We start from the raw sequence: 17,275 nt of genomic DNA on the forward strand, positions 1-17,275 counted from the left end.
TACTAAAAATGCCCACCATGTGCCTGAACTCGCCACCTCATTGCCTGTTCGACACGTTCGAAAACTCTCGACATTGCACGTATTCGATGACAACGTTGTTGCACATTCTGGTGAAGTACTGAAACGTCCGTAACGGCATGCCTGACTCCAAACTTAATCCTAAATACGATCTCTCTCCCCATTCTAGCTAATAACTAATACAGGCTTAGCTCGTACGACCGTAGGACAAATGTCCAAAGGGACTGTTTCTGTTGTTTTGTGCTGTACTATCCATCCCCAGATTATTTCCCACAAGTTTGGGAGCACCCTGTATGAATGATATAGAATGGTATCCATTGTGCTAAGTCTTTGCCCTAGAGGCTGGTTATATCCTCAAATAGGATCGCAAATAGGTAGATATGAAGTTATAAGAAAATAACAATAGCAAAATACGATTGTGGTGTCATAATGAAATGAGGCGAACTAGGCATAATGAAGAATGAAGCCACTCCTTTTCTCACCGGAACATAAATTGCAATCGTTGCACACTCACGGCCTTATAAATAACACGTTTAATATCATCCAGGTGCTATATAGTGCGTCTAATCTCATTACTCAGCACCACCTCTACCTGAGCATCTTCCACATCTGTCACAGCCGTAAGTGAGCCTGGGACTTCGGTGGAAACTACATTTTTCTCTGGTCTGTGCCAAGAGAAAGTCCATCTCTCGAGAAAGAGCAACATATGGAGGCAGCCATTAACCATATTTGACTGTAAAAGTTAGCTTTAATTATATCAGACTGGCTGATGTACACGTCGTTGACAAAAAATCGCTTCACATCTGTACAATTACACCTTCATATCGCCAGCCCTGAATATGGTTTTCTGTGGTTTCCCACTTTCACACCAGGCAAATGCTGGAGCTCTACCTGGATTAAGGTCACGGACGCTTCCTTCCTACTCCTAGCCCTTTCCTATCTCATCGTCGCCATAAGATCTAACTGTGTCGGTGCGACGTAAAGCATTTTTTTAAATTTCATAGGCAACTAGTACGGAAGCCTATCTTCGACATTCGAAACTGCTATGTGAAAAGTAATCTGGCATCTTAATCGTCAATAGCGATTGCTGCGGGTCCTCTAGAAACCATTTGCACTTACATACTTACTTACTTGCTTACTTACCTACTTACTTAATTAATCTGTTTACCCTCCAGGGTCGGTTTTTCCCTCGGACTCAGCAAAGGATCCCACCTCTACCGTCTTAAGGCAGTTTCCTTGGGCTTCAGACTTTTGGGTCGGGGGATACAACTGGGGATAATGACCAGTACCTCGCCCAGGCGGTCTCACCTGCTATGCTGAACAGACGCCTTGTGGAGGGATGGGATTATTGAAAGGGACAGGCATGGAAGAGGGAAGGAAGCGGCCGTGGCCTTAAGATGGGCACTATCCCAGCATTTGCCTGGAGGGGAAATGGGAAACCACGGAAAACCACTTCCAGGATGGCTGAGGTGGGAATCGAACCCACCACTACTCAGTTGACCTCCCGAGGCTGTGTGGACCCCGTTCCAGCCCTCGTACCACTTTCCAAATTTCGTGGCAGAGCCGGGAATCGAACCCGGGTCTCCAGGGATGGCAGCTAATCACGCTAACCACTACACCACAGAGGCGGACACTTACATACTACGATCCTAGAAATGGACGAACAATCGTTTTCATAGGTCAGCTTTGAAAGACGCCCTTTCCACGGTTCAGTTTCATGCCAATGGATGACGTTAATGTTATTACGTGAAACGAAATCACAATCTCACCTTGCTAAATGAAAGGCATTTTACTGACAACCAAACATGCAAAATAATGTCTAATCCTAAAATGATGCATTCACTTCAATGAAAGATTGTATTTATCACTTAACAGTTCAAGTATGATGGTTGCCATTGCATTATTGTTATATCTGGTGCCAAGTTCAGCTTCTCAAACGTTCCCGTTTTCTCAATATCTCTGTGAAAGACAACAGAAGTCAGGATGTACGTACTTTGCACTCATGCCGATAGGTATACCTGTGAATGTCATCATGGCGAGTATGAGATAAACAGCTCCCTGTATGAAACGTATTTTCCCTTTAAAAAGTACAATAGTTGTGGTCGTGAGAGTTTCCTTGTGCTTTTTCTCCGGCTCCATGGCTGAATGGTTAGCGTGCTGGCCTTTGGTTCAAGGAGCCCCGGGTTCGATTCCCGGCCGGGTCGGGGATTTTAACCTTAATTGGTTATTTCCGCTGGCTCGGGGACTGAGTGTGTGTGTCGTCCTTAAGCAGAAAATGAAAACGAAAACTAGGAAACAATGAGAAAATATCAGTAAAAATATTTTAAAAGTCTAAAAAATACTTTTAAAAAGTATGAGATAAACAGCTCGCTGAATGAAACGTATTTTTATTTTAAAAAGTACAATAGTTGTGGTCGTGAGAGTTTCCTTTTTTTTTTTCTTTTTTTTTTTAATAAGGCATAACAATGTATAAATGGCACAAGTTCAGTTGTTGAAACATTAGCATTTTCTCAATGTCGCTGTGAATGGCAGAAGGAATAGGGATTTTATATATAATAGAGAATTACTGAGAATTCTACACATAACTGGGGCTTACGGATATCCAAGTATTGTTTTTTTCTTCATGTCTCGAGGTTTAATTTTGATTGGTCGATATGGCCAACAGAGCACCTGTCTCCAAATACAAATTCAGGATATACATATGGAATCTGTTTAAAGAACACATCAATAAGCAATCAATCTGGGTGTTCATGGTGTCTTCGACTATGAACATGCGAGTGATATGCAGTGCTTGCAACAGTCTCCAGTATTTCCCTCAAAATATGTCCGCATTAGAGAAAGCAGTATTCACGCACCTTATTGTCGACTGATGCAGACGAATCCGTCATCAAGATGTTACTAATTACATGGCCATGTAAGGAAATTCCTTCTTGCATGGAAAGAACGTTTGACATACTGAGAGACGACACAGCAACCAGTGCTGTTGAATGAAGGTTGTCACACCAATGTCCAGTTTAGTCTAGCTTAGACTAGACGGCATTCGCTTGTCAGACTGGACACCTTTCTTTTACACGAACTTTAATTTATTATTCACGTAATCAATAGAGTTTACCCTCAAACAGTACTAGTTTCGTCCTTATATAGCGGTCACCCTCAGCTATTAATCATAAAATTACCATTAGGACATAGTGACGTCATAAGCGAAAGAAGGGGGGTTAAACCTCCTGATTTAAGGCTACAAATACAAACACATAAAATACATTAGTGCACACATTAACATTCATACATTAGACATTTGGTAAATGGTCAAGTGGATTTGAATAAAAACAGTAGATCACAAGATTAATGACACTTAAAATGATTTCAAAACTGTACTTGTGTCGACGAAAAGGTGACGTAAGAAGACATTCTCTATTAGGAGTACCATCATGGATCATAGTAAAATATGAATCACAAGAAAAAATCACACTATAATAAATAAAATAAAATTGATTAATTGTTGATGTGCCTGTCAACGCCCTATCACTGAAGGAACAATCTTCTTTTCTTGCAATAAAATTTAAGATATCCAGGTGTTACGAAAGTCAATCCGTCCGAAAGGGCATTAATAGTGGATATCCTTCGAGGTCGCAGTGGTGTCCCAGAACAGCTTAGAATGGAGACCTGTTATATTCTTCCTTGCCATAGTACAGCCATCACTGTCATTGAAATCCTACATATCGAAAGGTGTTTACTTTCGTTGGGACAGTTTGAATAGAACCATGAAAGGGGACAGTCTCCTAATAGTCTTATTTATATTAAGATGAAGGCCAATTTGGTGTAGATGTTCATGCCATGCTTCACATTCATCACGCCCTCAACATGAGGTCTTATTTTGCACATCCCAGGTAAAAGTGTCCTTGGAGAGGACGAAAAACGGTGGCGACTCTGTCGATGTCTGGCGCACACCAACTGTCGCAGGGAAGCTGTCGTATTAGCATGCAGGATACTGCAATAGGCACGTGCTGTTAGCGAACACTCTCTTAACCCAATCAATGAGAAGTAGAGAAAGTAGTATTCACCCATCCTCTCCTTGACTGACGCACATCAATCCGTCATCGAGATGTTATTAAAGATATAGTTGAGTGTCCACTGACTATCGTACCATTCTTTCGATTGTGCAGGGCATACCAGATCAGCTGTTGTTAAACACGATCGAAGGATTTCTCGAAATCAAGGAAAGCTATTTGTAAAATTCAATGTTTCGGCGTTTCTCATTTTCGTTGTAGAGCTGCAAATATAGCATCTGTGGTCCCGCGTCTCTTAACGAATCCGCATAACTGGTTGGAGAGATGGATGGTCGAGGTTCTTACAAACATTTTCATGGTATGGGACAAGAGACGAATTGGTCGGCAATTACTTTCTGGGTTACGTATGCTCCTGTGGTGCTGCCTGACTGAATATTAGGTCATAACTTACCGTCCTCGTTGATCAACTGAAAATATTGTATGAAAGTTCACTGAATTGAGAAAGGAGAAAACTGGGAAATACTATTCACAGACCTAGGAGTGATTTGACTGACTATTTAGCTCTAAATATTGACTCCAAACACAATTGATCCTCAAAAAATGGTATTGCTAAATGTCGTATTCAATGTCTGATGTATATTTGCAATGTTTTCAGGACCACTACAAGTTGTTTTATCCGTCTTGTTTATCAGCATAACAAAGGATCAGAGCACAACTACGGTAGTATGGATGGGCATAGGCGTGAATCCACCTTCACATTTCACATTGTGGCCTCCGTACACTTACCTAGCGTCAGGAGGAAAACATCGCCGCCGCCAAGAGATTCGCCATCAGTAGAGACAGCGGCACCGCTTGCAGGTCTGGGTGACCTTGAAACACAACAGTGCGACACAGATTTATATAGAAGCAACTACAAAACTCGATGAAACAAGTAAATACTATATATCAAAAGTCAGAACAAATTAATAATCCTCATGACATGGGAAACTTGCAAGAGTTCTATTAAATACGTATCTAATCAATGCCTTAGTAATTATTCTATAATTTTTCGTTATAGTTTTGTTTACTTAAAAGCAGAAATGGACTGTAACATTTTGATAGGTGAATTCTTCTTCTAAAATTTGTATCAATACCACATGCACCTCTTATCTCTCACCACATGGTAATTCGAGCATACTCTTAGAGTTTCACACTCCGAGAAACCATGTCGAGTTCCTGGCCATTTGTAAAATAGAATTTCTTAGTTTTGGTTCACTGGACGACTACAAAAACAAAGAAAACAAGAATTAAGATTACTATCTCAACAGAAAAAATAGGAATCGCCCAATTAAGTACTAAATCGCTTATTATAAATTAAGGAGAATAATGGACTCGGTCATGGAAGGTAAGAAATGAAGAGGTAGGACAAATATGATGGGTAGGCTCAGTTTCAAATGATTTAAAGATAAGAAATGTAGAACTAAACTAGGCTACATAACTTGTTACAAATAGAGGATTGTGGTGGCGTTATGTACTGTTTAATTGACAGAGGCTTGCAGGCTGAACGCTGAGAGGAATTATGTATGTATGTGCGTAAATTAAATGTCCAGTAAATTAAAATATTAACTAAATGAATAAATTTTAAAATAATTCTACAAAAGGACTATAACTATTAACGTGATAATAATCATCGCATATTCCACCAAAAAATAATTATGAGAAAAGAAATAAATACGGAACATTTTATCAACCACACCAACCGAACGAATGTACAGAACTAAAAGAAGGAAAACTTCAGGCAACAAGTACACAAACAATAATTCAACCATTCAGTCAACAAATTCAATTCGTAAATTAATCAAATGAAGCAGTCAACCTGCTGGTCAAACCATCAGCAAACAATGAAGCCAGTGAAGCAAGATTATAACCGAATAAGAACCCAAGCAACCACCAAGTAACTAATCATCCAGTCAATAAAATCATGAATATCTGAACATTCTTACAAATATTAGTAGTTCATCTGATGATTGACTATGTTATCCGAAAATAGTGTGAGGTAATAATTGTTGCGACTATTTAGTCTAAGCCCGTGTCTAAATCTTACAACGCCAACAGTCACACAAAGTTCAAAGCTGGTATACGTGTTTTAAAAAGGATCAAAACAGAAAGAGTTTCCCTTTCTTGGTTATTAAAATAAGACATAACTGCTTAGACGACTATTCTTAATGGAACTATGCTGTATTCTAAGATAATTATGGAAGATAATTTAATTTCATAGGTTATAACGTATCCGTCAGTATGCCGAGCATTGGTATTCGAGATAAACAACCACTTAATCAGTGAACAATGATTTAAACAATGAGAATAAGACGATTACTTCTCCCCAAAATAGGATCAATCAGGACTGTATTCGACTATATCATTCCTTTAAATTTACTATCGAGGTTATTAACTGATGCTACCTGCAAACTGTACAAGCTCTACTACCCCAGACCAGAAGCTCAAATCGCTGTTTTGACCAGTCAAAGAAAAAAAACTCTTGAAACACCTGGCGTCCATGTAGTTCCATGTGGTTGTAGTCATTCATATATTGGCGTGGCAAAAAGGCTTATTAGCACCAGGGTGAAACAACACGTCAGATCAGTTAAGAATGTGACTGTTTCAGCTACCACAGAAAATGCTACATATAAACCAGTCTGCCACAGCAGAACACTTCTGCAATACAAATTCTCTTTGACCAAGCGAGGATCATCGCACCTGTAAAAGACTACTCTGCTCGACTTGTGACGTAAGTCATCGAGATAGAACTGCGCACAAATAACTTCAACAGGGAAGACTCAAAGTGGTCAAATACATGGAGATCTGTAATCCAGAAATACGTATGTAACACCACCATGGCACAGCGCGACGCACTCCAGAAACTGTCGGCAGAGGGCGAGGAGTCAGTAGCTTCCCTCCCGACCACCACAGCAAAGCGTGACGATTTCTGAATCCTGTCGGTGGGGTGTAGTGAATAATGTGGTCGCGATTCGCTCAATAGCCACGTTCATTGAAGCATTTCGATGCTTACTGTCAGCAGCAGTCCTTCATATGCTTTGGCGTGATGAAAGCCAAGGAAACTTGGCTGAAAGCTTGGCTCTTTGTTAAAGACTTGTTAATATATAAATATACATGCATACATCATACACCCGCATGCCTTTCAGCGTTCACTCTGCAAGCCTCTGTGAATTTACTAACTACCGCCAAAATCCTCCATTTGAAACTAATTCTATGGCCTCGTTTAGTTCTGTACCTCTCATCTTAGAAACTGAGTCGTCATGGTCTCCATCTACTTCTCTTACCCTCCTTAACAGAGTCAATTATTCTCCTAGCTAACCTATCCTCCTCCATTCGCCTCGAATGACCCCACCGCCAAAGAGGTTTACGCGTGCATTTTCATCCATCCAGTTCATTCCTAAACAATAATTTATCTCTTCATTCCGAGTACCCTTCTGCCATTGTTCTCACCGTTTGAACCAGCAGTCATTCGCACTATTTTCATGTCCGTTATTTCTAACTTATGAATAACATATTCCGAGTCCACCCAGTTTTCATTCCCGTAAACCAAACGTGGTCTGAAAACAGACCGGTGTGAAGATAGTTTCGTAAAGATATCCTTACAGACTACTGTTGATCGCAACTGCCAGCTCACTGCATTAGCTTAGCTGCACCTTGATTCAATCTCACATCCTGAATACTTGAAATAATTTACCTGTTCCAGATATGTATCCCCGATCTGATATTCAATTCTGTTGCATTTCTTAGCTACTGATATCAATTTAGTCTTCGAAAGGCTAATTTTCATACCATATGCATTGCACCTATACAGGGTGAAGCGAAATTCGCGCACTCGGGCGTCGCAGCGCGACTCCTCACATGCCAGCAATAAAAAAAACGTCATCCGGCAGAAAAAGAACGTTGAAGAGTGGCAATCTGGCAACACTGTAATCACATGTAGGGTAACTGTCTGTGTCAGCACATACTAGTCGTGATGTACAGTTGATGCAGTGGATAGAGTTTTGGGTTGGCATGCAGGAGTTCAAGGGTTCGATCTTGCGTTGGGACGCACTTTTTTTTTGTTAATTTCCATCGAACATTGCATACTGTAATACAGTAAGACACCGTTTCTTAGGTCACATGTATCCTACATTTACAAAATTTAGTAACGCTGAACACGTTGTAACGCACCTAGTAGATGAAATAAATTCACGCCTACGACGTGGAAAGGGCGTCTTTCAAAGCTGACCAATGAAAACGAATGTCCGTGCCTTTCTAGGATCGTAGTATGTAAGTGCAAATGGTTTCTAGAGGACCCGCTGCAATCGCTGTTGACGATTAAGATGCCAGATACCATACCACCTGGACTACATTTAGGAAATAAAACACATACACCTCAAACCAGGATCGACCCCTCGACCTCCTGCATGCTAACCCAAAACTGTATTCACTGCACCAACTGTACAGAACGACTAATGGGTGCTGACAGAGGTAATTACCCTACATGTGGTTACAGTGTTGACAGATTGCCACCCTTTAACGTCCTTTTTCTCCCGGATATACTCGCAGGACGAACTTTTGTGAGAGACATGTTTTTATTGCTGGCATGTGAGGAGTCGCACTGCGACGCCCGAGTGCGCGAATTTCGCTTTACCCTGTATACAAGTTAGGTATAAAGTGACTTTAATCCATAAATAATAATAAATGATTGTGAGCCACTAAAACCTACATTCTTTAAAGTACAACTGCCTATCATGACAAATGATGTTGGAATTTTTTTTTTTGCTAGGGGCTTTACGTCGCACCGACACAGATAGGTATTATGGCGACGATGGGATAGGAAAGGCCTAGGAGTTGGAAGGAAGCGGCCGTGGCCTTAATTAAGGTACAGCCTGGTGTGAAAATGGGAAACCACGGAAAACCATCTTCAGGGCTGCCGATAGTGGGATTCGAACCTACTATCTCCCGGATGCAAGCTCACAGCCGCACGCCTCTACGCGCACGGCCAACTCGCCCGGTGATGTTGGAATTATAATGACATGCAACAGTCATCTGACCATCATTTAACTAAAGTCTATTGAGGGAAGATTCTAAGAACTAACACATAAAGAACATCTGAAAGTTCATAATGAAACTCTGGGGCTATTAGATGTCAAATAAATAAATAAATAAATAAATAAATAAATAAATAAATAAATAAATAAATAAAGTTCTATCGAAAAGATATCCCCGCCTAAAAATTTTACTTAATGCATGTCAAAACAACAACAAAGGGGCTATATCTCATTGGTTTAATAAACTTTTTTAGATTAAAAGTTAAATTAAGTTGTACAGAACATATTAAATCAAAATCAACTTACGTAAATATTTTGTGTGTCCATCTCGTGCCTTAAGAGCCTGAAATGGATGTGTCATTGACTCAACAAGTTTTTCACATGTACCAGGTGGAATTTCATGGTACCAGATTTGAAAACTTTTCTCAATTAACTCTACTCTACTTGTAGATTTATTTCGTTTTTGAGACATATTTGCCACGTATTCTCAATAGGGTTCAATGTCGGGAGAATTTGGGGCCCATCATAACTGCTCAATACCCGGATCTGCGCAACACTCCTGGACAACCCTGGCACGGTGACAGCTAGCATTGTCATCTTGGGAAATGAAAGGCCTAATTTTCTTCACTGACATGATCCCTTGCTGTATTTAATACCTCATGTTTAAGGATATCACAGTATTTTAACCCTGTAATTGAACCTGCGTAAATCTTAATTCTTCCCTTTCCTTTAGCAGTAATTGCTCCCAACAGCATTACACTTTCACTGAACTTCTTCGCTTCCACTACACAATATTTCTTGAATTCCTCTCCTGGCTCCATCCACAGTTCCAAACCACTGTCATTGCCATACACAATAAATTTATTCTCATCCGAAAAAAAATCACTCTCTTGCAGTCCTCGGATGTCCAGTGCTGATACAGATCGACAAACTTTTCTCTTTCTTCCAGTGGCGGCCGGTCAGTACGTGCTACCGGGCTCCAGCACGTAGCTTGGAACTGTAAGGAATATTATTTATGTACAGTACAATTATCCTGGTGCCTTTTCGTGTTTTGAGTACGATATGAATTTGTGTTTTGTGAAAATCAGGACGAGATCTGTCGAACACCTAGCGCCGTTCTCCCGGGGAACAAGGCTCGTGCTCATGTGAAGTGAGCCCTTGCCTGTAGCCTGAAGGAAGCAATACGCAGGCGCAGCCAAGCTTGCAACACTCCCCCTAGCCGGCGGAGTATACCGTAAACCGGGATCAACTTTCACTGATCCCGTTTATAGTTACTTCCTCTCCCGCAAGGGGGTAGAACTACTCGATGTCTCCTGCTACCCGGAGCGCAGCGAGGGATCCAGTTGGCCGTGCTTATGTTGAACGTGGTAAGCGAATCTGCCACTAGAGAGTAGCATCGTCTGGGTTGGAAAGTAAAGAGTAAGTGGAGGTAATCTATCTCACGCATGCTTATTAAAATATCCATCTTCCTTTTGTGTCAAAAATAAGGAATTCGTAGGTGAGTCAAAGAATCTTTGACTGACCCTAAATGTTATCCCGCATTATAATGTAATTTACTCTGGTGAAATGAAATAGCGTATGACGTTTAGTGCCGGAAGTATCCGAGGACATGTTCGACTCGCTAGATGCAGATCTTTTGATTTGACTCCCATAGGCGACCTGCGAGTCGTGATGAGGATGAAATGATGATGACGACAACACGTACACCCAATGGTGGTTAAAATTCCAGACCCTGCCGGGAATCGAACCCGGGATCCCTGTGACCAAAGGCCAGCGCGCTAACCATTTAGCCATGGAGCCGGACATTTACTCTGGTAATAGGGGAGGTCTCAATGAATCAGTTGGCAGCTCTTTCAGTTGCTTTGTGCGGTTTTTAATCTCGCGGTTATATTACTGGTGCGTGTTTTTTCTGTCATTGTGTTAGTGCTAAAGTTTATACGAAGATTTATCAAATTATTTATCCACTGCAGTGTATATAAAGTGAAATTAAATTAGTGTTCTTAGTGGGGATCTATATTCCCACGATTCTATTTGCACTGATGTAAGTTGCGCCATTAGGTTAGTAAAAACAATATTTCTCCAATGAATTATTTATCTCGTAGACAGTTGTCGAAGAATTCATCTGCTTCCAAATTAATGTTGTTTTTGTTTGTTCTGAGTTATAAATTGTGAGAAAAGTTGTATTATTATTATTATTAGTAGTAGTAGTAGTAGTAGTAGTAGTAGTAGTAGTAGTAGTAGTAGTAGTAGTATAGTAGTATTACCAAGTTTGAAGTATGCGTTGTTCATCATGGCAATATGCAGATTTAAAACAGCGTATTTAGCTTGTTTTTTGTAGCACGTAGGATGATTTTTTCACGAGCCGCCACTGCTTTCTTCGACACGCTTTCGTGTTAGGAGGGCTTTTGCAAGATTTTTTCTTCTTCAGGTTGAGTTCAGAAAGGAGTCTTAGCACTGTTCGATGGGAAATTGAGGTTCCAAACTCCTGCTCAATCTTAAAAGCAATCTAACTTGAACTCAGTTTTCTGTCTTGTTTTGCCATCATTTTCATTGCCGTCCACAATCTGGGACAGGACATTTTCTCCCGACCACATTTGTACCTCAAACTTGACTTTCCAGTTTCAGATTGTTTCTTCAATATATTTCCTACAGTTTTGTGGCCAAATGATAATTTCGTAGCAACTTTACTATTCAAGAATCCTTTTGCTTTGAGTTCCAAAACCATCCCTTGCTTCCTTGGAGAAAGGTATTTTCTCTTTCCTATAACCTATGAAACCAAATATTTGTATGAATAACCATTGAAACACAAAGTCATTGTTATTTATGCTTTAAATAGCACAGTATAAAAACTGCCTGGATACTTACGGAATTAGGTTTTCACACAATTCTTCATAAAAGGCACACAATTCAGCTCAACTAACTACAGCTGGCAGAAAATTGGAGGGAAGACAAACTAGAGACAACTGGTGGAGTGAAATGAAACTTCCAAGTATGTAAGTGCCATCTAGTATCAATTCTTGTAACTAACTGATGTTTACTGTATTTCACACTATTCTATCCTCTTTGGTATTTCATTTCAAAAAAATTTGTCGAGTCAATGACCCAACGAGTTCAAGTGCTTAAAAAGGCATGACGTGGACACACAAAATACTAATGCAAGCGGATTTTGATGCAACATGTTCTGTACAACTTAACTTTTAAACAAAAATGTTTAGTAAACCAATGAAATATAGCCTTTTTGTTGTTGTTTTGACATGCATTAAGTACAATTTGTAGGTAGGGATATTATTTTGGACCGAACTGTAAGTAAGTAAATAAATAAATAAATAAATAAATACTCTGATGTGTTCCAAATTTGCTTCCAGAGCAGGCTAAAGAATAATGCGCTTTATATAACTTTTTTTTATCTGGAGTCATACTGTCGATGCAGGTCAATATATCATCATCACTTGGTGTTAGTCTTCATGAATCTCATTGGAGATAATATTGTTTTTCGACTTTCCCTGCTTTTTTTTAAACTATAAGGTTCCCTAATACGCTGGCATAATTATATATATAGCCTATAGTAAGCTGTATAATGGTAAAATAAGTACTGACATCCCTCCCGAGATTACCTTTCATATGAAAAACTCACAAAATTTCTCTATTTATAATATTAGTATAGACTAAATATATCCAAGGCCCTAGAGAAGTTCGGGTGTGATAGGAATAATAAAACAAACCCTAACGGACACCACCTCAAAAGTCAACTTTTTCGGAGAAATCCCTGGTGGTTTTGAAATAAAGACAGAAGTCAGAGAAGAATATGGCCTATTACCGATCGCCTTCAACATCGCTCTGGAGAAAATCAAGAAAGGTTCCGAAGTGGAAGGAATAAAGGAAATTTACTTTGGTGGGAAAGGACAGAACCTGGAAGTTAAATGTTTAACTTTTCTTGACGGTCTTGCTATCTTTGCCAATAACCGAGAAGATGCCCAAAAATTCTAGATATTCTTCTAGAAATATGTGAGAAAACCGGTCTTAAAATATCTTATAAGAGAGAGTACATGGAATAGAGACACCGAAGAGAGGGAGACGTGAAAGTGAAAAATGGAACCATCAAAAGAAGGGAGAAGTTAAAATATCTGATGGAATGGATACAACCAAATGGGTTGGATGAAGAGGCAAATACGGCAATAGCTAGAAAGCTGGAACTCACCTACAGACTAACTCAGAACAGATACAACAAGCGAGTACTGTCCTATAAGGCATTACAGCACAGTAAGAAAACCAGGGTGTCTGTATGGCTCGGAGTACCTGACAGTGAATATTAAAAGGGAACTGCAGGAAATCGAAGAGGAAAAGAAGGAAAAAGGAAAGGAAAATCTTAAGAAAAGTTCTGGGACCGCTGGGAGATACTGATCGGTTATGGAAGAAAAGAAGTAACTGGGTCCTTCATAGACACACTGAAAATATCAATCTCAATGCGGAAGCGAAGATTGGAAATCTATAGACATCCGGTGGAAATGGACTAGAACCGAGTGACGAAGTCCTTTAAGTACATCGTAGGGTTAAAGGCTACAACAATAGCGGTGGAATTCGTCATGGGGGATGCAGAAGAAATTGAACCTGCAGCTATTTGATCAACAGCAGGGAGGAGCTCAGAAACAGGATTGACAACATTCGAAGGGAAACTACCAAAATACGAGCCCCAAATTGATAATATCCGAAGAGAAGGAAAATATCAAAAGTGAAAATGAAGAGGCTCCTGGAACAGAACGAGAGGTTGAACAGATAGCCTTAGGTTCCATGTTGTAAATTCAGATTGTGACCTGAACGTATCGATAAACTTTACTAACGACTTTAATCAATAAATAAAGCTGTTTGTTTCGCCATAATTCATTCATTGTGACCTAAATACTGTCTGATAGCATCTATACCGCAAGCCAGTAATCTGCTGATCTCTCCAATCTGTCATGACGAATGCTATTGTGAATTGTAATGAGTAACTTGGCTGGGGTATGCTGCAACGATCTGTTATTGACAGAGTGCTGGTTACCAAACATTGGCTCTCAGCACTTGTATTACGATAGGTGGAGCTTATAAGTGATTTTATTAAGCCCATATATTCAGTTGATAGTGGCATGTATGTATGTTTAGTCCTCAGCCCGAAGGCTGGTTGGATCCTCAACAGCTCTGCCATCAGCTGTCATAGATGGCCTAGGCATCACTGAAGAGGCATACTAGGGAAATGAGGAGTGAGGTAGTTTCCCGTTGCTTTCCTCACCGGGCCAGAAGTTGCTATTACATATCAGTCTACCAAGCCCACTGAAATGCATGCACCAACTGACCCTATGAGCAATATTTTCACACCATTCAGAGCAGGGACTGGCTGCAGAAGGAATGGCATTACTAGCATCACTCATACCTCAGTCACTTTCATTTTGTCAAAGCCAAGGATAAAGCTGAGACAGATCAATGAAAGTAACAAGATTGCTCTAGCCCATACCAGAAGACATAGTGCACTGTAAACACTAGGTCCCGCCAGCAAAGGCATGATAGTGGCATAAAATTACAAAATCTTTTAACTTCGTTTCTAGAATTTATCTATATAAAAGCGAAAGCCTTGAGTGACTCAGTCACTCACTCACTCATTCATCACTAATTATCACATTCCTCACAAAGGTAGAGGGCTGAAACTTGGCACACATGTTCCAAATAAGCTAGTTAGGAAAATATATTTAATTCCCATGTTTTGTGATAAAAAGGGTGAAATTGGGGTAACTACCGTAAGCACAATATCACTAAATTGTACACTTCCCACACAGGTAGAGCTAATCAAGAAGAGTAATGACATTTTTTCGATATTTTGACATTAAGGGGGTGAATGAAATCGGAGTAACTACCCTAATCACTTCACACTGACAAAAACGTCAGTGGGCAATGGGGCCTGCTGAAAATAAAAACTTCCCGTGAGAAATGATGCATAGTCACTTCTAGGCGTTTGTTTTTTCTTTTCGAGTTGAGCTACAAACCATGTTATTAAGCTTCAAGCAAAACAAATCCTCATTTTCGTTCAAAAATAAAATATAACGCATTATCACGTGCAAAATACGGACATTCAGGCAGTATCTACATAAAATAATTATGCTTATTGCTCACATTTACGGACTTAAATTCGAACACGAAGTTCTCACAGAGAATCCAGATAAATATGTTTATCCCATTATCTATAAGGAAAGAATCAAACTCCTTAAAAGTTATATGTCACAAATATAATGCATAAAATATGTTCTCATTGTTATTACTTCCTTCATCTTCCTTCCTTCCTTCCTTCCTTCCTTCCATGAGATAGGTTCGAGTAATACCTTTTACATCTTATGGCTGCTGGTGTCATGGATAATAGAGATACTTCGTTATACCTATCTGGCATCCGTAATGGTCTTCCACTGACTGCTCCATGGCGCAGGCCTTTCGTCGAAAGCCTGCGCAAAACCAGTTCCCTGCATTTCACTTACCTAAAATGTTCCGATTGAAAAAATAAAAAAATAAAAAATAAAAACCTATCACTAGTCCGCCTCTGTGGTGTAGTGGTTAGCGTGATTAGCTGCCACCCCCGGAGGTCCGGGTTCGATTCCCGGCTCTGCCACGAAATTTGAAAAGTGGTACGAGGGCTGGAACGGGGTCCTCTCAGCCTCGGGAGGTCAACTGAGTAGACCTCAGCCATCCTCGAAGTGGTTTTCCGTGGTTTCCCACTTCACCTCCAGGCAAATGCCGGGATGGTACCTAACTTCAGGCCACGGCCGCTTCCTACCCTCTTCCTTGTCTATCCCTTCCAATCTTCCCATCCCCCTACAAGGCCCCTGTTCACCATAGCAGGTGAGGCCGCCTGGGCGAGGTACTGGTCATACTCCCCAGTTGTATCCCCCGACCAAGAGTCTGAAGCTCCAGGACACTGCCCTTGAGGCGGTAGAGGTGGGATCCCTCGCTGAGTCCGAGGGAAAAGCCGAACCTGGAGGGTAAACAGATGATGATGATGATGATGATGAAAAACCTATCACTCATGTTCATGGGGGCTTTCTCTCTTGAATCGAAACCAGGAGAGCTTCTGAAAAGGATCTTGCTCATTGTCAGTGTCTGATTTCCGAATGATAAGTTTGATGCTATTATGACTCTCCTATGACTATACTTATTTCATTGCATCCATAATAATCGGGCTGAGTGGCTCAGACCGTTGAGGCGCTGGCCTTCTGACCCCGACTTGGCAGGTTCGATCCTGGCTCATTCCGGTGGTATTTGAAGGTGCTCCAGCCTAGTGTCGGTATTTTTACTGGCACGTTCGTAAACGAACTCCTGTGTGACTAAATTCCGACACCTCGGCGTTCGCGAAAACCGTAAAAGCAGTTAGCGTAACGTACACTTTAGGCTTCCCTAATATCAAAGAAAATCTCGATGATCTGAAACCTCGTATAAATGTATATTCATACGATATATGGAGAAGGAATGATTTAGATTTACCACACGTTACATTGAAAAAGACACAAGAAAATTATAGACATAATGAGATTAAATTATTCAATAAGCTACCTATCCACTGGAAAAATGTGCCCTTATGTAACTTCAAAACATATCTAAAATGGCTGATATTAAACAGTTTCTATTCACTATCTGAATTTGAAGAAAAAGTAACGCTGTTGTCAGTCCGGCCCCGCGGTGTTGGGGGCAACGCGTCCGCCTGTCACCCGTCGGCCTCGGGTTCGATTCCCGGCTGGGTAAGGGTTTTTTATTGTAAATGATTACTATCCCTGGCATGGGGACTGGGTGTTTGTGTTGGCCTTATATTCAGATGAGTTCAACAATTGCATCATGTTCACTAGCCGGTCTAATTCGAACCGAGTCTCTAAACCAGTTCCTGCGGGACTCTGTTCGTATTTTACTGAGCATTTGGGACTAGACAACTGCTGCTTATTGCAACCAAATAGGAAAGAGGAAATCATAGAAGCTTCTTTGGAACTGTTTAAAACTGCAATTGTAAATAATTAATGTATCTCGGATCATTCTATAATAGCCTCAAAACTTGTCATGGCACATTCTCGGACTGATAGTATGGAAACCTGATTTTCGCTTGCTTTCTGTAATTCGACCAACCCGATGATCTCTACTTTGACGATACTATCTTTGTCGACGTTATAAAAGCCACAA

General features: G+C 40.5%; 1 protein-coding gene across 1 annotated transcript in view; it reads right to left on the reverse strand.

Moving 5' to 3' along the window:
* Positions 1 to 17,275, reverse strand: part of LOC136858316 (uncharacterized) — a 96,241-nt gene that overhangs the window by 10,883 nt on the left and 68,083 nt on the right. Inside the window, exon 6 of the mRNA XM_067137766.2 lies at positions 4,812 to 4,894. Coding sequence (XP_066993867.2) covers positions 4,818 to 4,894 — 77 coding nt within the window. The 3' untranslated portion in view covers positions 4,812 to 4,817. The remainder of the gene's footprint in view (positions 1 to 4,811; positions 4,895 to 17,275) is intronic.

This window comes from Anabrus simplex, chromosome 1, assembly GCF_040414725.1.
Source record: "Anabrus simplex isolate iqAnaSimp1 chromosome 1, ASM4041472v1, whole genome shotgun sequence".
Lineage (NCBI taxonomy): Eukaryota > Metazoa > Arthropoda > Insecta > Orthoptera > Tettigoniidae > Anabrus > Anabrus simplex.